The 26653-nt window shown below is 45.8% G+C and overlaps 3 protein-coding genes across 8 annotated transcripts in view; 1 reads left to right on the top strand and 2 right to left on the bottom strand.

Annotated features, from left to right (window-relative positions):
• Positions 1–6171, bottom strand: part of STK4 (serine/threonine kinase 4) — a 116003-nt gene extending 109832 nt beyond the window's left edge. The window contains exon 1 of the mRNA XM_021944104.2: positions 6063–6171. Within this exon, the coding sequence (XP_021799796.2) occupies positions 6063–6151 (89 nt within the window). The 5' untranslated portion in view covers positions 6152–6171. The remainder of the gene's footprint in view (positions 1–6062) is intronic.
• TOMM34 (translocase of outer mitochondrial membrane 34) lies at positions 1924–23267 on the top strand. Of its 2 annotated transcripts, none has more exons than XM_017944780.3 (7): positions 1924–1969; positions 8903–9002; positions 10175–10327; positions 13502–13671; positions 16572–16719; positions 21886–22012; positions 22268–23264. In XM_017944780.3, the coding sequence occupies exons 1-7, from the start codon at positions 1939–1941 to the stop codon at positions 22370–22372; spliced, it is 834 nt and encodes a 277-aa protein (XP_017800269.2). In that variant the 5' UTR covers positions 1924–1938; the 3' UTR covers positions 22373–23264. The 2 variants fall into 2 exon arrangements, with proteins under 2 accessions (XP_017800269.2, XP_003904745.2); XM_003904696.4 differs by lacking the exon at positions 1924–1969 and adding an exon at positions 4930–5249 and having other exon boundaries at positions 22268–23267.
• The window catches only part of PABPC1L (poly(A) binding protein cytoplasmic 1 like), a 50598-nt gene continuing 30437 nt past the window's right edge, over positions 6493–26653 (bottom strand). For 3 of the 5 annotated variants that reach the window (XR_002515115.2, XR_001891826.3, XM_009216064.4), the window contains one exon: positions 26126–26317. The gene's annotated coding sequence lies outside the window, so the exon portion shown is untranslated. Of the gene's footprint in view, positions 7105–8894; positions 9104–26125; positions 26318–26653 lie in introns of those variants that run through there. The other 2 variants (XR_004179087.1, XR_002515116.2) reach the window with 2 other exon arrangements.

Genomic DNA, 26653 nt, shown 5'->3' with positions numbered 1-26653 from the left:
CTCCAGCAGTCCTCCCACCTCAGCCTCCCAAAGTGCTGGGATTACAGGCAAGAGCCGCCACACCTGGATGAATAGGAATTGGGTAAACATTTTTGAAAATTAAATACCAAATTACCATTGCACAATGCCAAACATCTCTCATTTGTCCCCTTCCCAGGATTTTTCCAGAAGATGGACTCACATTATGATGGTCCCCCCCCACCTTTTTTTTTTTTTTTTTTTTTGAGACGGAGTCTCACTCTGCTCTGTCGCCCAGGCTGGAGTGCAGTGGCCAGATCTCAGCTCACTGCAAGCTCCGCCTCCCGGGTTTACACCATTCTCCTGCCTCAGCCTCCTGAGTAGCTGGGACTATAGGCACTCGCCACCTCGCTCGGCCAGTTTTTTGTATTTTTTAGTAGAGACGGGGTTTCACCGTGTTAGCCAGGATGGTCTCGATCTCCTGACCTCGTGATCCGCCCGTCTTGGCCTCCCAAAGTGCTGGGATTACAGGCTTGAGCCACCGCGCCCGGCCTGATGGCCCCGTTTTTCCACAGAATGTTCCCAGTGAAAATTACTGAAATGATGGGAATGTTCTAAATATGTGCTGTACGAAATAGTAACCATTAGCCACATATGGCTACTGAGCACTTTAAATGTGGCTAGCATAACTGAAAGGCCAAATTTTTATTTAAGTTTAAATTTAAATTTAAATAGCAAACTATGGCCAATCATAATAATAGCTTAAGAGAGAAATGGTGAGCAGGGTTACTGGGAGAGGTATTTTCCTATAAGCTCTGGATATACAGTTGACCCATGAAAAAACAAGGGTTGAACTGCATGGGTCCACTAACACAACCCTTGTTTGTTGTTTTTTATTTTTTCAATAAATACAGTCAGCCCTCTCTGTCAGAGGGTTCCACATCCACAGTGAAACATGGTTGGAAAATACAGTATAGAATGTGAAACTTGTGTATAGGGTGGGCTGACTTTTCATTTCCAGGGGTTCTGCAGGGTCAACTACAGTACATGAATATACTCAGATTTTAGTATCCTAATAGATCCTGGAACCAATACCTGGTGGAAACTGGGGGATGATTGCAGAACAGTATTCAAGGGACTAGGCGTGATGGCTTGCACCTGTAATCCCAGCACTTTTGGAGGCCAAGGCAGAAGGATTGCTTGAACCCAGGAGTTCAAGACCAGCCTGGGCAACATGGTGAAACCCCTTTCCTACAAAAACCTTAGCCAGGCATGGCATATTGTGTAATGCCATTTGCATGACCCACATGGTCACCCTGGACCCCATGGATCAGGCCCTACCTGATGCCACCACCACCACTTCTCTGCCAGGCCCCCAGCGTGATACAAGTTGCATGATGCTCTTTGCTGTAGTGACTTTTAATGGCATAGCTTTGGCAGGTTTGGAGATGTTCAGAATAGGCAAATCTATAGAGCCTGTGGTGGATTCGTGGTTGTCTAAGGCCCTGGGGGAAGGGAGCATAGGTGAATTGGAGGGGACGATTAAAAGGTGTGAGATTTCATTTTGGGGTGATGAAAATGTTCTAAAATTGGTTGTGGTAATGGTTATACAACTCTGAATATACTAAAAGGCATTGAATTGTACACTTTCAATGGGTGAATATGTGTGAGTTATATCTCAATAAAGCTATTTTACCAAAAAAGGCACCTCTTCCCAGAAGACTTCTCTGTTCCCTTGTCCCTCCCCTGACCCTCTCATCTGTCCCTCCTTCAAATTATTTCAGTACTGTTTTTATCAGTCCTGGCATTTATAGGAAGCATTGCAGGAAGGGATTTCCAGGTATTGACTGCTGTATAAGAAACCACCCCAAAGTTTATAGACATAGAACAACAGTCTTTTTTTCTTCTCAGAAATCTACAATTTGAGCATGGCTCAGCAGGAAGGCTCATCTCTGCTTATGGTGTCAATCAGGATCAGCCATGTCCAAAAGGCATCTCACACAGCTGACAGGTTGGTGCTAGCTGTTGACTGGAAGCTCACTTGGGTCTGAAGGCTGGGGGCATCTCCACTTTTCTTGAACTTCCTCACAAAATAAAGCCTGAGTTCTAAAGCATGTTCCCGAGGGAGAGCCAAGTGGATGCTGTAGTGCCTTTTAGTGGAAGATACTTAATGTCATTACCACAGTGGAGGGGAGCCACAAAGGTCCACCCAGTTTCAAGGAGAAGAGACGTAGACTCCATCTCCTCATAGGGCAGTGGCAAGGGTCTGGAAGAGCTTGGGGAACCAGAAATATTATTGGAGCCATTTTTGGAAAATAAAATTTGCCACAGCTACACTTATCCGATAAACCACTCAGGAAATATTCAGCTGCAAGCAAGTTAAAACATCTAAATGTTGGCTTAAAGCACCATGGCATTTACTGTTTGTTTTGGGACAGAGTCTTGCCATGTTGCCCAGGATGGAGTGCAGCAGCATGATCTGGGCTCACTGCAACTTCACCTCCTAGATTCAAGCAATTCTCCTGCCTCAGCCTCCTGAGTAGCTGGGATTACAGGTGTGTGCCACCATGCCCAGCTAATGTTTGTATTTTTAGTAGAGACAAAGTTTCACCATGTTGGTCAGGCTGGTCTCAAACTCCTGACTTCAAGTGATGCACCTGCCTCGGCCTCCCAAAGAGCTGGGATTACAGGTGTGAGCCACCACACCTTGCCTTTATTGTTTATTAATAAGTCAATAAGTCAGCAGTTGATTCAGTGACTCAGCAACATCTATTTCATTTTTCCCCTCCCATCCTACTCAGCATGTTGGCTTTTTCATACTTGTGTTTATTGCCTCATAGTTGCAAAATAGCTGCCATACCTCCACATATCATATCCTTAACCCAGCACTACCAAAGCCAAAAGACAGCAAGAACAGCTACTTGACCCAGTACCTCTCTCTTATAGGGAGGGAAAGCTTTCCAATAAACACCCAACAGACTCTTTTTTTTTTTTTTTTTTTTTTGAGACAGAGTGTTGCTCTGTCGCCCAGGCTGGAGTGCAGTGGTGCTCACTGCAACCTCTGCCTCCCGGATTCAAGCCATTCTACTGCCTAAGCCTCCTGAGTAGCTGCGACTACAGGTGCGTGCCACCATGCCCAGCTAATTTTTTCTATTTTTAGTAGAGACAGGGTTTCACTGTGTTAGCCAGGATGGTCTCTATCTCCTGACCTCATGATCCACCCGCCTCGGCCTCCCAAAGTGCTGGGACTACAGATGTGAGCCACCGCGCCCGGCCTTAGACTCCCTTTTATCTCATTGCCCAGATCAGCGTCACATGTGCATCCCTTGATGAATCACTGGCAAGAGAAAATGACATTTTTCTGATTGGCTTAGAGCAATCCCGATTCACTTCCCCAGCCTGGGAGAGTCTCAGGCAAAATTCAGACTCCTGGAAGCAAAGATGGAAGTCATTGAGTAGCCAGCCAGCAGCATGGGCCTCATCTGGTTTTCCCACCACAGTCAGCATTCATCCTTGGTGGGGGCAGGGGGCAAGGGGAAGCATTTCAGATGGACCATCCACCCAGCCCTCAGAAAGCTTATAGTCTGATGGAGTTAAGTGTATGCAGATCATTATAACTGAATTCCTGAAGGTAGAGACTGGATCTTTATCAGTGACTTTTATTGAATGCCAGACCCTATCAGGGTCTTGGATAAACAAAGATAAAGCAGACCCAATTCCTACCATTAAAGACCTCACAGTGTTTAAGGAAAACTACAAACTGGCAATCGAAGGGTGACAAATGCAAAGTTAGGAATAAAGCTAGAGACCAACAGGGAGCAAAGGGAGCACAGTAGGGGTGGGGAGGAGGCTGGAATCAGGAAAGGCTTTCAGACAAGATGATGTTTGAATGGAATGTTATAAGTTAATTCAGGATTAGGCAGGAGAAAAAGTATTTAGAAAAAAAAAATCCAGGAGAAGGAGATAACAAGCAAAGGCTAGGAAGCAAGAACTTAGTGTGTGTAGATAGCAATGTGTGGGACATGGAGACCTCAGATGAGGCTGGAGATAAATAGAAATCACCGACCGTGAAAGATCTTCATCCACTCTGAAAGTTGATCATACGAATTGGGTCATTCTTGTCATATCCAACTAAGACAGAATTGAAAAGCCAGGGGAACAAATACTCAGGGCATATAACATTGCTCCAAAAAAGTAATTTTTTGCAAGCCTGGCTGCTAAAACTGCCTGCTGTAACCTAAAACCAGTTTTACCTAATAGCTACTGAAACAGCCTGCTACAATTCTGAGTTTTATCCACTGCTATCACTTACCAATCAAAGCTTGCCAGCCCCCAAGAAGCTGATAAGCCCCCACTTTACTAGTGCCAGTAAACTTCCTTGAAGAGCAATATGTAACATTTCTGTTTTATAAAATCTCCAAACCTCTTTGTTCTTCTGACGTACCAAAGACAACCCGGTCTGTGTGTAAGCCCTGAATTGCAATTCTTGATTCCCAAATAAAATATTTAAACTTTAGAGATTCATCGCTATATGTTGACTTTGACCCCATCAATCCACCTGTGCATTCATTTATTAAATAAATATCTATAGAGCACTAGGTGCCAGGTACTTTCTAGCCTTGGAACCTTTGCACTTACCATCCCTCTGGCTGGAACAGCATTCCCTAAATCTTGTCTGGTCTCAGCTCAATTATTACCCCATGAGAAAGGCCTTCCCTCATCCCCTTATTTAAAATAGCCCACACGTGGTCACTTTCCATTGCATTATCCTGTTTTGTTTTCCTTACAACACTAATCACATGAAATTAGAGTCTTCGTTTGCTTATCAGTTAATTGCCTGTGGGGACCCCACTAGGACATAATCTCCCTGATAGCGGGGCCGGCCTCCCTCCCTGCGTCATTCACAGCATTCTAGCAACGCAGGGAGCCCAGAGCATGCAGCCGCCCGGCGTGCAAGAGTCGTCTAAATTCCAAACCGAGCACGCGCAGAGGGCGGGGTGCGCCGGGCCTCCAGGTCTCACAGGCCCCGCCTCCGGCCCGCCCCCTCGCCGCTGGGTTCGCTGTGGGGCGGAGATATTCGCCGCCGGCGCTTCCCTGCGGACGCTGTCCCGCAGCACACGAGGACGGACGGAAGGCGCCCCCAACTCGCTGGCCTGGCGCCGGGATGGCCCCCAAATTCCCAGACTCTGTGGAGAAGCTCCGCGCCGCTGGCAATGAGAGTTTCCGCAACGGCCAGTACGCCGAGGCCTCCGCGCTCTACGGCCGCGCGCTGCGGGTGCTGCAGGCGCAAGGTACGACCCCGGCCCCCTTCTCACCCCCGGGCCTGCTTCTCCAACCCCCGCAACCCCCGCCCGGGCCTCGCGCTGCCCGCGGCCAGCGGTCCTGCGCGGCCCCCCACCCTTCCAGCCCCTTCCGACTCCGGCATCCTACCAGAAACTTCCTCGGCCCTTTCTTTCCACCTGCTTGTTAACTGCCCTGTTGGCCCCTCCCTAAGTTATTTAGGCCTCGTTCTGAGCCCTAAGGATAGAGCTAAACCCTCCTCCCCCGCAGCGATTCATTTTTCAGTTAGTATTTGTTGAGTAGCTGTTATATACCTCCTGTGCAACAAGACACAAGAAGTCCCTTCTCTCAAGGACAGCGCATTCTTGTGGGGGCGGTGGGGAGGCCGTGAGTCTTAAGCGAGTCAGTAAGTAAACCAGACCTGTGGGATAATCAGGGTTAGGAAGAAGACAGATAGGGTGATGTGATAGAGTTGACTGGAGTGGGAGATCAACGGCAGCATCTCTGAAGAAGTGATATTTAAGGTGATGTCTAAATGATGGGAAGCCAAGCGCACAAGGCTTTCGGTCCTGAAGGGAACTGCAATGAGAAAGGCCCCCCAGACGATATAAACATGGTGTGTTTCAGGGGTCAAAGCATAGTGAGCCAGGGCAGGGAATAGGAGGACATGAGGTCAGTTAGGAAGGCAGACCCTTATTTATTGTGGAGGGGTTTTAAACCCTGCTAAGAAATTTGGATTTCATGCCAAACTGGAAGCTTGGCATGGAAGCTACTGGATGGGAAGCTACTGGGGAGTTGGAATCAGAAGAATAGCATGTTCTTACCAGTTCTCCCAGCGTCCAGCTTTCGTCAGCATACCGCAGGCCTTTGCCCAAAGCCCCTTCTGCAGAGTGAGTTCATCAGAAACCCTCATTGGTTAAAGCCTTGACTTTTGAAAGGAGCCTTGGATCCTGGTTTCTGTGTGTCACCGTTCAGTACCTATTTCCCTTTGCCGCCTTCCTTTTTTTTCCTTTTGTTAGCATCTGTTGACTGCTTTACCATGTGCTGGACATTTTAGACATGATCTACTTAGATCTTTTTTATGGCCCTGTGGATAAGACGCTTAGAAAGGAGGAGTCCACGAGTTAAATTGGCTCCCTTTGACAGTGAAGACATGGAAGAGCCATGATTTGAATATGGATGTTTGATTTTGATGCTAAGTCCAAATTTTTAATCATTTTGCTAGACTTCTCCTCACATCCTCTCCAGATTTCATTCTTTTTTTTTGGTCTGCACTTTTTGCAGTTTCAAGTCACTCCTTTGCCCTCTTCTTTTTTCTAGAAAACTCTCCTTTAGGCCCACTTCCTCATGTCAGCCTTGCTTGATGAAGTTGCTGAGGAAGCTGAGGTACTGATGTTGCTGTCATTTTCATTCATCTCACCACAGCTGGTCTGGGAAAGTTTGTACGTTTGTATGAGTTAATTCTGGGTCCACAGGAAAACTAGCCTGGCATCTAGATTTAGCAAGGACCAGAGTTTGGTTCTGCTGCTGCCGCTACGGATTTTCTAGGTAATTTTGGGCAAGTCTCTTGATTTCTCTGATCAGCCTTCTTGATCATGAAGAGAGCTCAGGGAACAGGCTGACACAATGAACCCTTCCAGCGAGTCTGTGAAGTGATGTCCTCATGTGGTAGGTGGGCACCCGTGATCAGAGCGATTGAGTGACTGTCAGGATGGCAGGGTTGATGCCCTTTCCGCCGCACCACTGCTGTTTCTGAGCAACCGTACTCTGGTGACTCAAGATGGATTACAGGTTTTGGGTACTTATACTTAGCTCCTTAAGGACAAGGATGTATTTTACTATTCTTTGTACTTTCCACCTCTGGGCCTGGCAAAACAAGAGGGGAAAACACTTGTTATTGTTGGTATTGAATGAAAGATATCAAATATCAACATGGGAACAGGATACTTAGTGAAATAAGCAAGTTGCAGAAGGATAGGCAGTATGATACCGCTTAGGAAATGCTTTAATAGACATAAAATGGTATCTTACCTGTTAACACACACACACACATATAAATGTAGACGAACATGCTTGAAAATGTTACATACCAACTTCAGGATTGTTCTGGCCTCTGGCAGTCTGGGGAGGGAGCACAGGGATAAGGATGGGGATGGCCGGAGTTTTATAAAAAAAAATTTTAAGGGCTGGGTGCCATGGCTCATGCCTATAATCCCAACACTTTGGGAGGCCAGAGTAGGAGGATTTCTTGAGGCTGGGCATTCAAGACCAACCTGGGCAACAACACAGTGGAACTCTGTCTCTACAAAAAATTTAAAAATTAACTGGGCATGGTGGTACACACCTGTAGTCCTGTCTGTTTGCGAGGCTGAGCTGGGAAGATTGCTTGAGCCCAAGAGTTCGAGGCTGCAGTAAGCTCTGATCGCGCCACTACACTCCAGCCTGGGCAACAGAGTGAGACGCTGTCTCTAAAAATTAAGTTGGGAACTAATATAACATGTGCTAAATCTAGTGGTGGATTCTGAGGTAATGGTTTTCTGTATGTTTCAAAATTTTCAAAAAGAGACCCTGTTTTCAATTCTTTTTAAAATTATGGCCCACACTAGTGAGTCTGAGGTGGTTGAAAATTATCTTTAAAAATAAAAACCATTATTGGTTGGGCACGGTGGCTCATGCCTGTAATCCCAGTACTTCGGGAGGCCGAGGCGGATGGATTGCTGAGGTCAGGAGTTCAAGACCAGCTTGGCCAACATGGTGAAACCCTGTCTCTACCAGGCGTGGTGGTGGGCGCCTGTAACTCCAGCTACTCAGGAGGCTGAGGCAGGAGAATCGCTTGAACCCAGGAGGCGGAGTTGCAGTGAGCGGAGATCACTCCAGTGCACTCCGGCCTGGGTAACAGAGTGGGACTGTCTCAAAAATAAATAAAGATCATTGTGGCCACAGTGAAGGACTTGAGCCTCTGCGATTCCTGAGGGTAAGGACTGCCTTTAGGAAAATGTCTAATAATTCTCCCCATGGGGTAGCTTAAGGCTTTTTCCTGATAAAAGTTCTGGTACTCCCATCACACCCAGCTCAATTATCATTTCCCTGACAAAGTCCTCTCTGGCTTGACGAGGTAAAACTAGTCTCATGTCTTTCATGGGTCTTTCGTGTCCCTACAACTTTTGGTCAATTCGTTTATCATAGCGTTTATCATCTTGTTCTCTTTCTTTATTTCCTTCCTCCCCTTCCTCTCCATCCTTTCCTTCCTCTCCTTCCCTCTTTCTCTCTTTCTTTCCTTTCTTTCTTGGATTTAAATGCTTTTTATAATAAAATACACACCCAACCATCCACTTACCCACCCAAACCCAAGTAGTTACAGCATGGATTTCTTTGAGGCAGAAGCTAGTATTTCATGTATATCTTTTGTGTGTTATCAAGTTCAGTGCTGGAATGAGTGAATGAGGAGATACTTGGTTCCCTTTGAATGGCAGAAAGCTCAGTGTCCTTGCTGTCACATAAGAATGACAAACACGCCAGCCCAGCAGACCAACAAGCCTGATCAGGTTATAGTTATCTCTACTGCCTTAACACAAAGCCCAAAGAGCTCTGAGTATGAAATGTATCCTAGTGCCCTGAGGCACCCATTTCCCAGACTGATCATCTTCCCACTCTACCTGGGCAGGTTCTTCAGACCCAGAAGAAGAAAGTGTTCTCTTCTCCAACCGAGCAGCGTGTCACTTGAAGGATGGAAACTGCAGAGACTGCATCAAAGATTGCACTTCGTAAGTGGCTGAGGGTAACTTTGGGATGTCTGAGCGTCTCAGAAGAGGAGGCTGGGTTAATCTGGCTTGTTTCTTCTTTAGAAGGATCCCATCAATTACATCTGGGACAGATATTAAGAAAGTGTCACTGAGTTTCACCAGGTTACTGAGAATGGGAATCTCTACTTGGTCCTTATGGCCCCTGACTTGCGTCTTTGGAGTCTTGGCTCCACTGCCGAAACAGGAGTGGGATGGGAAGTTAGAAGTAGGCCTTAAAGTCTTTGTGAGATTTGAAACCTGGGGATGAGGTGGAGTTGCAGACCAGTAACTGGCTTGCCCAGGTGTTTTTCAGGGATGGGAGTATGTGAGGGGAAGGGAGCAAAGGAAAGAAGGAGGAATAGAGGTTAATAGACGTCTCAGAAGAAGCAAAGAGAAAGGAAAAAAATGGTATTCATGAATGACCAGTTTTAGAGGACACTGAACAATGTTTCATACCTCTTTTTCTTCAAGCCAGTCTAATATTCTTTTATCATCATTAAACTCGTGCACATTTACCTGAAATGTGTTCTCAGATCTGTTGTCCTGTGACATGGCTTTAGATTCATGCCCTGGTGATAGCCAGGAGAGCAGGAGGGGTGTGAGCATACGCACGGAGCCTGTATTAAATTAATTTGTACCAGGCCCTGTGCTAGATTTTTCTCTTTGAATGTTCACGACCAACCTGTGGGGTACGTTTACCATGTGTCCCAGGCCAGAACTTAGTTGCTGAGGGTTGGGGCAGTAAAGTGATTTATCTGGGTCACATAGTTAGCGGCAGAGGTGGAATTCAGACACCACCCCATCTGACTCCAAAGCTTGTTTATTATTCCACTAGACCACAACTGTAAAAACACAGAGTAGCGTGAAAGCCATGAGGCGTTTGTTCTTGATTTTGGGGCAATTGAAACTATGAAAATTGATGCACGTGCACACACATTTAACAAAATTCATGTTTCTCTGCCCTCTTTCCCCTCCTCACTTCAGGCTAAGCTGAAAAATCCCTGTTCTGAGGTTTGGCATTTTTAGCTGTGTCTCTCAGCCAGAAATTACTTCCTGTACGCTGAGTGCTCCAGATAACCCTGCCTGGAAGAAACTGTAGGGAAACCCTGGTGGCTCAGCAGCCAGCCAGTTGACATGTTTGCCTCCTATTCTAGAGCACTGGCATTGGTTCCCTTCAGCATTAAGCCCCTGCTGCGGCGAGCATCTGCTTATGAGGCTCTGGAGAAGTACCCTATGGCCTATGTTGACTATAAGACTGTGCTGCAGATTGATAATAGTGTGACGTCAGCCCTAGAAGGCATCAACAGGTGAGCTCCATTCACAGCAAGTAGTCTCCACAGCAACTCCCTGTCCTTGATTGGCTGCGGGCCATTGCCTTGTCTGTCTTCTGAGGGGATCCCTTTGGCTACACTTAGAAAACTCCCAATGGGCACGTAAGGGAAGGTGTGAAAGGAAAATCCGCTTTTGTATTTAGCAGGTTTTCAGGGAGTCCAAATTACTGAGATTGATTGATTGATTTTTGCCTACATGTGCCTCGCAGTATCTGTGTACACAGTAATATTTATTGTGCACTGTTTAAGGTATTGTGCCAGGTTCAGTGGGGGATACCAAAATGAGAAAGAGATACAGACCTCACTTATCTTTAAAGCGCTAACTCTAACTGGAAGAATAAGACACAAGCCCAAGCAGCTATGACAAGTCTAAAAGGATATGGTTTGTGGACATGGTTCAGTATGTTGCACTGTGACCCCTCCAAGAGGTTCCCCAGATGCAATTCCTTTCTGGTCTCTGAGCAGTAATTGGCTTTTATCTCATGGATATTGCCATTTGTATAACTGATCATGTTTCCCCTCTGCGTGTGCAGCTAGAAAACCAAACGCTATACAAATAGCAAACCCTTAACAGGACTTCATGGTATGTATTTAGTGCTTTATTGCTGGGCTTGACTTGTCTACCAGCATTCTTTGTTTTCTCTTTGCCTCCTTTTTAATTTATCTGATTCCACAAAATCTACCAATTACGTGACAGACTTTGCTCTAGGACCGGGGCTGATGACTGAGACATACCTCTTCCTACCCTCATAGAGGTCCTGGTCTCAAGGAGGACAGCAGTCAGTAATAGGCAAGCACAGTACAACATGATAAGCGCCATGGTAGGAGGCAGGACAGGGGGCTCTGAGGCCAGAAAGGAGCCACCTAGCTAGCTGAGAGGCAGAAGGGGAGGCCAGAGAGAGCTTTTTAGAGGAGATGAGCTAAGATTGAGAGATACGGGGTAGGGGGCTAGCCAGAAGACAGAGCAGCATGTGCAAGGGTAAGCAAGCGTGACAGATCACAGGAACTGTAAGAAGTCAGTTTCACATGGTGCTACAGGTAGCAGCTCAGCTTGGGACAGGTTGATGAGGCCAAGTCACACAAGACCCAGTGTTCAGGGGCTTGGACTTAATCCTGAGCAAGTGAGGCTTTATGAAAAGGTCTGTAGCAGTGGAGCAACATGAGCAGAGTTGTATTTTAGAGAAAAACTCTTTGCTGCCATGTTGAGGGATGATATGAAGGGCAACAGGATGGAAGGGAGCCATGCAGCAATCCAGGGAGAGGGTGGAGAGAAAACAATGGGACCAGTCAGGGGACGTGTAGGAAATATATCAACAAGCTTTAGTGGTTGCAGGGTAGCAAGAAGGGAGGAATAGAAGAAGGCACTCAGATTGTTGACATTCAGTCGGAGGTGACTGTGGGACATGAGACTAGAGATGTAATTAAAACGGTTGGGTATTCACATGGAGCAAAGGAAGAAAATACAGGTCAGACATATGGATTTGAGGATCATCAGCATAGAGGTGGATTAGGGCTGTGAGAGAGAAAAAGAACATCACAGCAAGTGGGAAGAGGATGGAGCTTTGAGAAACTCCAGCATTTGAGGGACTTACAGAGGAACAGCAGCTGGAGAGGTGGAAGGAAACAGGGCAATTATGTCCCAAGGGAAGGCGTACTACAAGAAGGATGGAGACATCATTAGTGTCAGGTGTTCCGAGGAGCTTACATTAAAGGTTTAGCAATGAAGTCACCGGTGGCTCTGATGGAAGCTAGTCAGTGGGATCGGGAGCCAGAGGGCAATGCTTTCAGAAAGTCAGGCTTGAAGGGAGGCTGGGGAGTGTAGCTGTGATGGCAAGGGGTGTCCAGTATGGTTTTAGTAGGTGAGGAAAAAGTTAAAGGGTCTTAAATGCTGATGGTTGGAGTTAGTAGGAGGGATGAAGATGTGGGAGAGGGAAGTGCTGCCTGGGTGTGGTCCCTGAAAGAGGTAAGATCAGAAGAATGAATGTAAAATTATATATATATATAATTTTATATATAACTTTTATATATAATCATATATATATGTATATATAATTATATGTATCTGGAGATGGGATCCAGAGCCTAGGTGGGAGGATTAGTCCCATTGTCTCTTCTATTGTGACAGGAGAGAAATAGGAAAGATTGGGCACCCAGGCAGGTAGGTTTGTATTTGGGGTATGAGGAAGTTTGCTCTAGAAAAGGGGAAGGGCCAGGAAACAGGTTTGAGGAGAGTAGAGGTTTGAAATAGCTTGCTTGGCTGCCAGGAAAACAGCCTAGCCCGAGAGATCTTGGAATTTGTGGTGATATCAGTCTGTGGTTTTTATTCTTATAATATAGGAAACATGGTTGTAGGAGCAGAAAAAGTATACAGTTAGCTTTATTCATTCATTCAACACATAACCGATTGGGCCCTGGTGGTTGCCAGGTGATATACCAGGTGCTGGAGATCAGTTGACAGAATGAACTTGGGCCCTGGGTGGCATTTTAAGCTGAAATCTAAAGAATAAGTTGGAGTTAGCCAGGCCTGGAAGGTGGCAATCTTTTTCCAAAATGGAAATGATTGTTCTGGGTAGAGGAAAAAGCATGTGCAAAGTCGTGAACGGAAGGATCAGAAGGGAATGTGGCTCACAGTGAAGGGGGACAGGAAAGGGTGGGGACCAGATCTCACAGGCCACATTAGCCTAGGGAATTGGGAACCCCTGAGGAGTTGTAAGATTTGAGAATGACGTAAGCTTTGCATTTTTTAAAAAGCCTGAGCATTAAACAAATGTCAGGTGCTTGCATGGTTGTGCACTCGATTCATTGATAAAATATGAAACAAAACGTACGATTCTTTCTTGGAGAAATTATAGTCTTTTTGGATCACGGTTTAAGTATCCTTAACAAGCAACAGATCCACACTTTAAAGGTAACATAGTTTGATCAAGCTCAAGAAGTGTCATGGTGACTGATCTGAGATGGCGTTTATGGGTGGCAGACTTCTGTTCCTGTATTGCAGCATGTTGGAGGAGCTAAAGAGATGGTTCTGACAAGGGGGAGGGTGGCAGCTCTGGCTCTTCTGAAAAGGCTTACCTCCCATGGGTGTGTGAAAGGAGAAATATCTTCTTGACCCAGCTGGAAACCTCCCTGCAATCCTGCCTTCCTTTCCAGAATGACCAGAGCTCTCATGGACTCGCTTGGGCCTGAATGGCGCCTGAAGCTGCCCTCTATCCCCTTGGTGCCTGTTTCAGCTCAGAAGAGGTGGAATTCTTTGCCTTCAGAGAACCACAGAGAGATGGCTAAAAGCAAATCCAGAGCAACCACAGCTACAAAGAACAGAGGTGAGCTGTGACACCCTGCCCAGAGTCTTAGAATCTCCTGCTATCCGTTTTCTCTAGATTAGTCCTGCAAAAACTGGCATTGTTTAGCTGAGTTATAAAAATAATCTTAGGAACAAAGTATAAAACAAAATAGAAGTCTTCATCTCTTAGAGATTGTTTTCTCAGCTGTATAGTGAGGAGGATGATAAAGTCTTTCTCACAACCATGAGGACTGAATGACATAAGACACATAAAACTCCCAGCCTGGCACATAGGCATGCAGTGTGAGTTCCCTTCTCTTTCCTCTGGTAGTACTTGGGATGTAGTACTTAGGATGTTTTTGGTTGCAAAAACAGAAAGCTCAACATGGTAAAAATAGTATAGGGAATTTATTGACTCATAAAACTGAAAAATCCAGAGAGAATTCAGGCAAGGTTTACTCCAGCAGCTTACTGTATTAACAGACTAACTCCATTTTTCTGTACTTATCTTTCTTTTCTGTTGTGTGTCAGCTTTGTCTTTGGCAAGCTGCCCTCCTAGTAGCAAAATAGCTATAGCAATTCCCTTCCTCACATCCATACCCCATGCCTCATGACCCAGAGAAAGGAAGTCTTCCTCTGTTAGCTCACTAGGAAAAGACAGGATTTTTTTTCCCCCAAAAACTCTAGCTCACATATTTTCTCAATCGATTTCTCAATCTATTCTGGTCTTCATGGTTATAGGCCATTCCCTGAAGTACACACCATAACCAGAGGATGAGAATTTGTGAGTAGGTCACCCCTGAGGCACCTGCCCCACCTCCAGAGCTAGAGAGTGACGCTTCCCAAGAGCATGTACACTGTGTGAATCCCTGGAGGAGCATGAAGAAGAGAAAGATCCAGGCTGGGCAGCCAAAAACAGGAGACTCCTCACCTCAACTGTGTGAAAGGAAGAGGCCATTTGTCAGGCACTAGGAAGCTCTTTTAATGTTCCAGGGGAATGGTCCCAGCCCAGCAAGCTAGAGATTCAGGCTAGAGGTGCAGAAGGGATCAGAGATGGAGCCCTGCCATGTGTAAGTGACCTTTAGGTGTTAGGGGAGGACAAGAGTTACTCACCTTCTACAGGAGAACCCCTGTCTGGTCATGGGTCGCATTCAGTCTGGTTTGTGGGAGCCTGGTAAGTGTTCCCCACTCTTCTCTAGGATGAAAATGTGGGGTGCTAATGAACCTGATGGCATCAGTGCACCTGCCATTGATTTCATTCTTTCAGGGTCACTGAGCCATGTGTTCCCAGCCACGTGTATGCTAAGCAGTGTGACACAGAGAGGACATGTAGTCTTGACCCTCAGGGACCTCTCTGTCAAATGAGGGACTGAGACATGTCAACAGTGTCTTAAAACACAAGGAAGAGGAACATGTGCTTTAGAGTCTTAGTGTTTGAGGATTTCAGGATAGAAACTGACTTAAGTGTGTGAAGGAGTCGGGGAAAGACTCAGAAGGGGTGGCAGTGGAGGTGGAACCTTGAGCTGGACCTCGAAGGAGGTCATCAGGTGGGAAGGGAGGAAGAATCGTTGGCAGAGACAGTGGAGAGAGTTGGGGAATGAAAGTGCATGGGGGGAACAGTGGAAATAAGGATGACTGCAGAGTAGTGTGTTGTAGGATGCCAGTGAAGCTGAAGCCCTACTTCGAGAGGAACCCGTGTGCGTGTGCACAGGGAGATGTACACAGGAATGTTCATAGAAGACTGTGATAGCAAAAAACAACTGGAGATAACCCAGATCTCCATAAATGGGAGAATGGACAATTTAGCTGTGCTATTGCAGCAATGAAAATGAAGGAACTGCAGGTCTGTGCATCAACACAGATGAATCTCAGGAGTATAACATTAAGGAGAAAAAGAAAAACCAAGTCATAAAAGAATACACAGACTTACTTATTCTTCTGTATGAAGTTTGAAAACAAAGCAAACCAAAACTGCTCTGTGGGTACTATTGTATACAGTTAAACGGTTTTAAAAGGTGGGAAAGAAGCACAGAATTGGGGATAATAGTTTCCTCCAGCAGTAGATTGAATTGAGGAGGGTCCCCCAGGACTTCAAAGATCCTAGTTATGTGGCTTTTCTTTAACTGGGTGATGAATTCACAGTGTAAACCTATAATCTTACCTTGCTCATAAATATTTAATATTTTGTAAACATCGTTCTAAAAAATTTAAAAAGCAGATGATATGGAGCCGAGGCTGGAATAATTAATTGGGGCCAAGCAGTGAAGGGCCTGTACACCAAGTTGAGCAGCTTGGATTTCACCTTGTTCTCTCTGCTTCCTCTCCTTGAAGGCTGGAGCAGAGCTGCATGTGTTAGATGAGGGAGGATACTTACAGGCTCAGCCCAAACCAGAGATGAGGAATGGCAAGCTCTTCTCCCTTTTTCCCATAGTCCAGAAACTATACCCTTTCTTTACCAGATGTGTATTAATATTTATTTACTTCTTGTCCTGCTTTAAGTATATAGTGTGTTCTGTACTTTCTTACATACTCTCAGATTTGACCCTGAAAATAGCCATCTGTGTAATTAGTATTGCCTCATTTTATTTGTGAGGAAATTGAGGTCCAAAAGTTCTGTAGGTCACACAAGATCTTCCAGCTACCAAGAGGCAATGACAAGGCTAGAACCTGGGTTGCTTTTTATCGTTTATATATTTTTATGTGCATGCAAAAATGTATTTATATCAGGAGTCCCCAACTTCTTGATGAAAAACTGTTGAATTGCCCAGAAGCTATTAATTGGGGGAAGTCATTAATCAGGAAGGATGATTTACAACAGTGGAGGAAATCTCTGGGAGAGAGGATTGTGAACAGTTTGGAAGGGATGATGCTGAAGAGATCTCACTGATCTCAGTTGGGTGCTGCTCCATGGTTTTTTCCCTCTTCTGAATTTGTATCTAGTGCCTTCTGCTGGGGATGTGGAGAAAGCCAAAGTTCTGAAGGAAGAAGGCAATGAGCTTGTAAAGAAGGGAAACCATAAGAAAGCTATTGAGAAGTACAGTGAAAGCCTCTTGTGTAGTAACCTGGAATCTGCCACGTACAGCAACAGGTATCTCCTACATAGCTGCTGGCCTGGGGCATTTCAGGACACTGGATGTTTTGTTTCATAGTCTACTCTTGGACTTCAGTGGGCCCTTCATCCCTAGCATTTAGTCAAGTATGTTATGGCTGAAAACATGCATCCCTGTTGTGAGCTAGACATGACCAGTGGCGTTCATTATCTCAAAAGGGTAGAAACTGAGGGATGCCAAATGGTAGCCTGGGCTTTGTTGGCCCCTGTCCCCAGAATTTTCATAAGCATATAATGTAAGTAAAAGCAGTGTGCTTGCTCTGCAACACAACCCTAACACAAGCCTCTTAGCCTGTCCACTCCACCACGCTGCTCCCTACCCTTCTCCAAGACCCTCCTGTTAGAAATTTTGGCATCATTTCTGTCTGAGAGCACTGACCCAGAAGCCAAAGTGTGAGGTAACCATTGCCTGGCCTGAGAGCAAGAAGGACGGGTACAGTCTAGCCTGAAGGGTTAGACTTGTAGGCCTGTAGAAAGCCCTGCACCAGGAGCTGCCGTCAGTGATCACTGACAGAGCCTAGGAGCCAGGGCGCGGTCCCTTCACTGTGTAGGAGGGACTGTTCTGCAACAATGCTCGGAGGTACTACAGGTGGTCTTTCTGTTTTAGTGTTGAGAAAATTGAGGCTCAGAGAAGGAAAGGTTTTGCCTTCAACTCACCCAGCCAGTAAATGTTGGCACCAAAATTGGAATCTGACTTCAACAAGATCTTCCTGTTACTTTTACTCTCAGAACCTTGAAACATTCAGCAAGAGCCCATATCAAAACCAAATGCTTAGTATAAAACATTTATTATAAAATGTTATAAATCTGTTTATCCTTCCCTATCAGTATACATGTATCACCCTCTAGTTCAAAAATCTTGGATCTAATGTAGACACATTGTTCCTTATTCCAAACTCTTGAGATAAAATGTGTTTTCCAGCCACAGTGGCTCAATGCCTGTAATCCCAACACTTTGGGAGGCTGAGGCGGGAGGATCACTTGAGATCAGGAGTTCAAGACCAGCCTGGCCAACACGGCAAAACGCCATCTCTACTGAAAATACAAAAAATCAGCTGGGCACCGTGGCACATGCCTGTGATCCCAGCTACTCGGGAGGCTGAGGCAGGAGAATCACTTGAACCCAGGAGGCAGAGGTTACAGTGAGCCAAGATCGCGCCACTGCACTCCAGCCTGGGTGACAGAGTGAGACTCGATTGTCACAAAAAAAAAAAAAAAGAAGTGTTTTCCACTTCAGTGAGGTAATATGGTCTGAGTTATGTAACACTCCAGCAGCATCTGGGGCAGCTTGCAGAAGTATTTCTGCCAGTGAAACTTGGAAATTCCATGTTCACATGGGGTGGAATAGAGAAACGAAGTAGCTTCATGTGAGTTCAGATCAGGTTTTGCTGCCCAATGAGTTGGAAATATAACTTGTAATTTTAAAGCTTATATTTTGGAATTTTGCACCTGTGGTTTTATTGCTGATTGGACCAGAGGGGCCTCAATCTGCCAGGCTAATTTGAAAAAGAAGCCTGCAGCCTATTTGTTTCATATTTGTGCGGCATCTTCTAACTCCTCTATCTCTGGGCTCTCTTTCACTCTCTTGCTTACCTTATGCTGCTAGACACCTCCATTAACTCATTTTTCTGGATCATTGCCACATTTGGAGCTGTGTTTTGTCTTGTTTAGATACCGTTCTTCATGCAGGTGTCTGCGCCACACTGTTTTAATTACTTTTGCTTTATAATATCTTATAAGGCTGGTCTTTTCTTCATTCTTCTTAATCAGAGCATTCCTAGTATTTGCCCATGTTTGTTCTTCTAGCTAAACCTTCAGATCATTTGGCAAATTCCAAAAAATGTTTTGTTGGACAGCTTTTGGTTGTGATTGCATTGGATTTATAATTTAATCTAGAGGACTAATGACAAAATGAATTTTTAGGCATTGTGGCTAACATTTTACCACATCCTGGAACATCTTGAACATAGTCTAATGCTCCACCTCATGTACACCCATCTGAATGACACAGTGCCTAGGCTTTGGCTTACTTTGGCTCCCTTTGTGCAGGTGACATCTGAGTGCATAGCACCTACAACTTGCCAGCCCTGAAACAGCTCTCATAAGAATCTCATTTGTATTCACAGCAGTTCTTCAGCTTAGGTCATTGTCCTGTATTACCTAATCAGGCTCAGAAAGATGAATTAATGACCACAAAGTTAAACAACTAATACTTGATGGCTGGGATTTAAGCCAGATCTTTGTGACTCCAAGGCTTATTTCCCTTTCACTCACTCGTGTTATTTCCCAACCCCTTTGTAATTAAAACCCTTCTGACTGGATACAGAGTCAGTTCATTTACCAAAAGTCAAGGGTGTTTGTTTTATTACCTGAAGTTACGCATTTTGATCATCTTAAATATAGTTTTGAGAAGTCTCATATGCCCCTAGTAATCACTACCTTTCTATTCTGAAGTCACAATACAGTGCATAATGCTTTCACTGTGGTTCCTCTACTTCCCAGACACTTGGCTATTTCTTTAAATTGCCAAGCCTGTGGGGAGGAAACTTTAGTTTCCTTAGAATTCCTCTATGTTCAGGCTGGGCACGGTGGCTCATGCCTGTAATCCCAGCACTTTGGGAGGCCGAGGTGGGCAGATCACTTGAAGTCAGGAGTTTGAGACCAGGCTGGCCAACATGCTGAAACCCCATCTCTACCAAAAAATACAAAAGTTAGCAGGGCATGGTGGTGCGTACCTGTAATCCCAGCTACTCGGGAGGCTGAAGTGAGAGAATCGCTTGAACCCAGGAGGTGGAGGTTGCAGTGAGCTGTGATCATGCCACTGCACTCCAACCTGGGGACAGAGCGAGACCCTGTCTCCAAAAAAAAAAGGAATTCCTGTGTGTTCAAAGTTCAAAACAGGGGCTACTATTCTAAAACTTGGTGGTTTACAACAACCATTTTATTTTGCTTGTAATTTATGAGTCAGGAATTAGGGAAGGGCAGTTCTCATTTGGGGTCTTTCATGCAGGGTCAGCAAGATGGTAGCTGGGGCTGGAATCCTCTAAAGCCTTCTTCCTCGATTGTCTGGCAGCCGGGCTGCCTGACTCAAATGGCTGGGCGATGGAACTGCTAGAGCAAGCTGGCACCTCTTTCTACTTTCTTAGCAGCCTTTTCATGTGTGCTGGCGTGAGCTTCCTGAGAGCGTGGTGGCCTCAGAGTAGGTGGCTTCTTCCCTGTCAGTTCAAGGCTCCAAGAGCGAGTGTTTCCAGAGACCAAGGTGGAAGCTGCAAGGCCTATTATGACCTAACCTTGGAAGTCACATCGTGTCCCTTCCTCTGTGCTCTGTTGGTGAGAGCAGTCACAGAGCCTGCCTGAATTCAAAGAGAGAGAGCAGATACCCCTCCGCCTCTCAGTGGGAGGAGTGCCAAAGAATTTGTGCCTGTCTTTTAAGTTGTTACAAGGAGAAGGTTTTTCTCTCTGTTAATTTATAAATTCCATGCAATCACAAAGGACTAGTCGAATTTTCTTCTTTAAATTCATGGTAAGTTTGTTAGAAAAAAGTGAGAACACCAACATGAGAGAATCTGGTGTGTGATAAAGTCTGGGGCAAAGAGAGATTATTTAATAAGAGGTGTTGGGTTAGCCAGGTTAGAGTTAAACATGAATCCTACCTTCTTATTTTAAAGTAAATTCTAAGTGGATCACAGTTTGGAATGTAAAAAGCGAAACCATTAAGTTATAGAAGAACATATGGGTTAACTGTCTTCCAGTGGGGAAGGTATTCTTACGTGAAGGGAAAAAAATGTTACAGAAGTCGTTAAAGGAAAAGTTAGAGAAGTTTGATTTCATAAGATTAAAAACCCTTATGTAAAGATGTTCAGCTTTACCCACAACTAAGCAACTAAGACAGTGAGATACTGTTTCCATATTGGCATACATTAAAATTTAAGACCCAAAGTTGGTACAGTTGTAGGAAAATAGGCTCTGTCAATAACTATTCAGCTTTTTTGGAAAGCATTTTGGCAGTAACAATCAGATTTTCTTTTTTTTTTAAGAGATGGGTCTCCCTATGTTGCCCAGGCTGGTCTCAAACTCCTGGGCTCAGTTGATCTTCCCACCTTGGCCTCCCAAAGTGCTGGGATTATAAGCATGAGCCACCGCACCTGGCCAATCAGATTTTAAAATGCATGTATCTTTGGATACAGCAGTCCCTTGCACAAGGATGTTCATCATGGCATCATTTATTTACAAACTGGAAACAATGAAAAATACCTCTCAATAGGAAATTGGTAAAACAAATTATGCTACATCCAACTTAGTGAATACCTGCACCCACTGAAAACAGTGAGGTGGAACAGATGAACTTATGTAATGAGCGCCCAGACATCTGACGGTTTGTTTTTAGTGACTGTGTTTGGAGAGAAGGACTAGATCTGAATGAGGAAGATATACATACACATGCACTTTTTTTTAACCCACAGATGCACAGAATATATTGTTGTATGGATGCACATGACTTTTTTCCAACATTTTATTATGAAAATGTTCAAAATATAGGAAAGTTGAAAGACTTGTACATTGAACACCCATATACCTACCATCTAAATTATCCAATTAGTATTGTTACATTGGCTAATCACTGTGTAGCCATCTGTTGGTCTATATTATTGTCTTTGATGCACTTCAGAGTAAATTGCAAACGTCTTTACATTTCACCCCATGTCAGCATTATATCATTAGAGTTCAGTAGTTTTTTTTTTTTTTTTTTCCCTTAAAGTAGATAATTTTTTAATCTGTCAAGGGAAAGGTTTCAGGAAACCTTTTCTTTGCTTGAAAGAGCTCAGTATAGGAGAGTGCAGTACAGCATGATATAATTAGATGAGATCAAGCTCTGGAGTCCCGTGAACAAACCGCCTGCCTATTTGAATCCTGGGTCTGCCCCTCAGTACTGGCAGTACCTGGCCCAAGTTCGTTTACCGTTCTGAGCCAGCATGTTTCATCTGTGAAAAAGGCTAGGATTGTTGTGAGGATTTAAGAAGACATAAAGTAGCCAGCACAGAGTAGGTGTTCGGCAAATTGCAGATCACTTCTCAGACTACTCCACGGCATGTGGGTGGCCCATAAGAAGTGACTGAAACCTCCAAAATGGTCTTTCTCCTTCAGAGCGCTCTGCTATTTGGTCCTGAAGCAGTACACAGAAGCAGTGAAGGACTGCACAGAAGCCATCAAGCTGGATGGAAAGAACGTGAAGGCATTCTACAGACGGGCTCAAGCCCACAAAGCACTCAAGGTAAAAAAAAAAAAAAAAAAAAAAAAAATCCTGGCTAAAAGGTCCCAACATAGCTACAGAGATTTATGCCAGTGGCACTGTTCATAGGGTATAGCCAAGCTGAGGCAATATCTGCAGCTTTAACTTCTCATCCTGAGCCCAGGATAACTCAGAGCAGGCCTGTGGGCTGGGGTTTGCAAACACTTTGCTGCCTCAGCAGCTATCCCCACCCCAGTCCGGGAACCTTCCCCACATTCCTGTCTTTTCTTCTATTAGGACTATAAATCCAGCTTTGCAGACATCAGCAACCTCCTACAGATTGAGCCTAGGAATGGTCCTGCACAGAAGTTGCGGCAGGAAGTGAAGCAGAACCTACACTAGAATCCCAACAGGGCAGCTGGAACCCCTGCCTGACCTTACCCAGAGAAGCCACGGGTCACTTGCTCTGTGCCCGCTCCTGAAACCCAGCATGCCCCAAGTGAGCTCTGAAGCCCCCTCCTCAGCCCCTTGATGGCCTTCCACCCTGTAAGAGCCGTTGCTTGTTCAAATTAAGCTCAGTGTAGTCAAACACAGACATGGTGGTTGCGCCAGAAAGGTCCCCACTAGGGCTAAGCGTGAAGCTGAAGCCCTGTCTCCATTCCCCCAACCCAGCTAGCTGATCACACCAACAAATCCTCATCAGCAAAGCGTTTGGCTTTGTCCTGCCCAAGTGTGCTGCAGACTGAGTGCTGCCCTTGTAGCTTCCCCAGACCCCACCTCACTGCAGTCCATCTGAACAACCTGAGCTCCCGGGCAGGGGTGGGAGGAGGGGGATAAACCTAAGGCCCTGATCCAAAGCAGCCTGTTGAGCTGGTTCTCCAGGGCTGCAGTCTCTCCAGGTGTACAGCTGCTGTCCCTGCCCTGTCCTGTCCTTTCCTTGCACAGTCTCCTGTGTCTGAGCCCCAGTGCCTTCTGTTCAGGCCCTGCTTTGGTGGGAAGGCGGAGCCCTGACCCTTGGACAGCTGTCCTTGACTCTGTGCTGCTGCCTTCCGCAGAGAGGCACCTAAGCTGATGAAAGAGCCCAGTGGTTGTGGCCACTCCTCCTCGAGGTGGGAGTGGGAGAGAGGCCTCCTTGGTCAGTGTCCTGCTTTCTGGGCAGGCACTTGGCTTTTTGTTCCAACAGTGGCCTTCTCCGGGCTTCATAATTCTTTGTAATATGTTGAAGTTAATTTGAACTGACTGATTTTGTTGAATTGTGTGTTTAAGCTGTTGCATTAAAAGGCTTTGTTCTACATCAGTGTCTGCTGTGCTTTCATTTATGCCTTCTCAGCTTTGCACCTGGAACTTTGTAGTAATAATAAAAGCTATTGCTTACTGGGCATTCATTTGCTGAACAAATTTATTGACCTGTCTGCATGGGCCAGGCACTGTGAATAGTGCTAGGGAGACAGCAGTGAACAGACACAACCCCTGCTCTCAGAGGGCTGGTAGTCCAGTGGGAAGCCAAGAAGTTACCACACATGTAAAATTGCAGCTTGCCTGAGTGTCGTGAAGCAGTCGTCAAAGTGATTTCCCTGCCCAAAAGGGGAAATTCGATGCATTGGAGGTAAGGGGGTCCCTGAGTAAGTAAAGCTGGAATTGAGTTCCAAACAGGGAGGTTAACTAGTGAAGAGGGGAGGGAAAGCACCGTGGACAGAACGGCATGTGGAAGGCCCTCACTGGGAGCACGGCCAGTAAGTACAGGGACCTGAAAGGGCCGATGAAATTCACAAAACATGGTATGGGGTGAGGCTGGCGAGTGCTTTACGATCTAGCTAGCATCAAGGGCTGCCTCCCTTTCCTGGGCTGGTTTTCACCTTATGGAAGTGGAGTTTCAGGATTCCACAAAGCAGAGCAGACAAAGGGGTCTGATCATCCCTTGGCTCCCATCACACAGTGCTAAGCAGCATTCGGTGTTAAGCATACCACCTCTGAGCGAGCTCTCTTGATGAGTCTTGTCTGAGCCATCACAGACACCCAGGCTGAAGAAGAGTTAGACAAACCCCATCGGCATAGTCAAGGGACAGTTTCAGAGTGGGGCACTGTACCCCTTTATTGTCTCATAAGCAGGCAGGACTGATGTGAGGTAGGTTTCATGACATCCAGTCACAACTGATTTACATCATCCTGAGCTCTAGAAGGCAAGCAACTTGATTTGCTAGTAAAGACGCAGAGGGTAGGGCTGGCACAACCCAAAGAGGCTACTCGTTTTGTACTTCAGAAATTTCTGATGAACACAACGTGATAAGCTTCCTCATCCCCATCACTCATCTTTGAAAGTTAACATCATTCAGTCTTTTCCAGAGAGGCTTTGAGGAATAAAACTTCTGCTTCTCATAGGTTAATGTTTCTAGGAGAGGGACACACAGCTATCAATGTGACTGTCTTATAGGTTGTGATGGAATTCTACCCCAACTCCCAGAGAGGGTCAAACACGTGGGAATGACAGGGCAGAGAGCAGATCATGCGGGGTCTCCTAGGTTGTGTAAAGTGGTCCTTATTCTAATGGTGGGAAGCTACTGCAGGATTTATGCAAGGATGAGACATTAGAGAGGCATTTTGAAAGAAGCCTTAGGACTGCATGGTGGAGGACAGACTGCGGGAGGGCCAGGGTAGATGCAGTTAACCAGTGGAAGGTAGTGAGTGCAGGGGTCGAGCTTAGCTCAAATTAGTGGATTTATTCCACTAGGTAGTGGAAGTGGATTTCGATTTGGTAGGAGGTCATGTTGGTGGATTTTCTCTGGAAGATGGGAGGAAAGTGGTATGGCAGCAGGGCTGGGGAAACCCTCCAATTTTAGCTTTTGCAACAGAATAGTGGGGCCATTTGTGGAGACAGAACACTGGAAGAGAGAATCAGAGAATAAGGCCAGGCACGGTGGCTCATGCCTATAAACCCCACCCTAGGCAGGTGGATCACCTGAGGTCAGGAGTTCGAGATCAGCCTGACCAATATGGTGAAACTTCATCTCTACTAAAAATATAAAAATTAGCCAGGTGTGATGGTGGGCACCTGTAGTCCCAGCTACTCTGGAGGCTGAGGCAGAAGAATTGCTTGAACCCAGGAGGCAGAGGTTGCAGTGAGCAGCGATCGCGTTACTACACTCCAGCCTGGGCGACAGAGTGAGACTCCATCTCAAATTTAATAAAAAAAAAAAAGAGGACTTAGTTAAATCATATGCTTGATTTTATACATAAATGTTACCAAGATAACCAGGAGCTGATGGCAGGTAGGTGGTGGAATGTGAGAAAGGTGACTCAGTTGCTCTTAAGAGTTGACTGGGCTGAAGAAAAAAACGGGGAATCATCCTAGACTAGGTGCAAATTGAAGATGTGCTTGTAAATTAGATAGCTCAGGAGAACATGGCATGAGAAAAGGAGAGAGCCCAGGACTGAGACTAAAGAAATGTCAGCAGTCAGCATTTGGGGAGAAGACGATGGATCTGCACAGGGAACAGATTAAAAGCAGCCAGAGAAGTAGGCAGGGTGTGGCGAAGACAGGTTGGAGGTCTGTGGAGTGGAGAACAGGAAGAGTGAGGAGCTGAGAGTGGCAGAGCAGCCTTGAGGACTCAGTCAGATTTGTTGCTGGTGAATTTTTAGCAGAACCCAGTCTGCTTGGGTCATAGTAGAAGCTTTCATTTGGCTGCTCAGGTACAGGAGAGGGCAAAGACTTGACCGTACGTCCCTGTTGGAAGCTGAGCACTAACTGACCCGAAGAAGCTTTGAGAGACTTCCCCATTTCCAGGGGAGGAAAATCCCGACCTGGGAAGGTATCCTAAAGCGTTCCTACAAGGGTTAATTATGTTACACAACCCCTTAGCCAGCCTGGAGCCGAAAAGCAGCTGGGTGTTTGCCCTGCAGGGTGCCCAAGCCAGGGGCTCCATGCACATCAGATGGAGGCCCCTGTAGCTCTGGTCCATTGTGTGACATTCATATTGTCATCCACTGTACTGTTGACGGGTCAGTTCCTGACACTTCTCCTGCTCTTGTGTATAGGCCCTCTGTGTACTTCAGCACTCCTTGATGGTTTCTGTTTCTTAGAGCCAGAGCCCCACCCCAGTCATGTCTACCCTTTGCTCTGTCCCCACCTCCCTCAGACACAAAAGGGTGGGAGGCAAGGCAGATTTTGCAGCACTTTTAATACACAAAGCAAAAGGTAATAGGCTGGATGGGTGACCAACCTTCATTCAGATACAGAGCCCAAGTATAGATACAGACTCACTGGGAAATAAGTTAGAGTTTGCAGGGCCTTAGGACTGAGAGCCAGAAACACTGTCCTTTTGGCAGCCATGGAAGTGAGGATTTCCTTTTCTGAGGACAAAAAGGTAAAAGTAAGTGTTTTTAAAGTATGGCGGACACCCAGTCTTCAATAAAGAAGGTGGTTTCATCCCGGTCATGCCTTCGGGCAGGCAGAATGGAGCCAGGCATGGCCCCAGGAAAGCCCAACCTATTCTGCATGAAGCCAAACAGGGCAGCTGGCAAGAGGGCACCTCCTTCACCCTCCACCACCCCCCATTCTGATCACAGTTAATCATCTCCTCTGATTCTCACGACTTCCTCCAAACTCCTAGGTGATTCAGAGAAAGCCAGGGACACAGCACAATTCTCAGTGTGTTTGTGAAAGTCCCTGCCTAGTTCCTTACAGCT

This window comes from Papio anubis, chromosome 16 (assembly GCF_008728515.1).
Source record: "Papio anubis isolate 15944 chromosome 16, Panubis1.0, whole genome shotgun sequence".
In the NCBI taxonomy this organism is placed as follows: domain Eukaryota; kingdom Metazoa; phylum Chordata; class Mammalia; order Primates; family Cercopithecidae; genus Papio; species Papio anubis.
The sequence above is the reverse complement of the archived record's forward strand: the minus strand, read 5'-3'. Positions and strand labels throughout refer to the sequence as shown.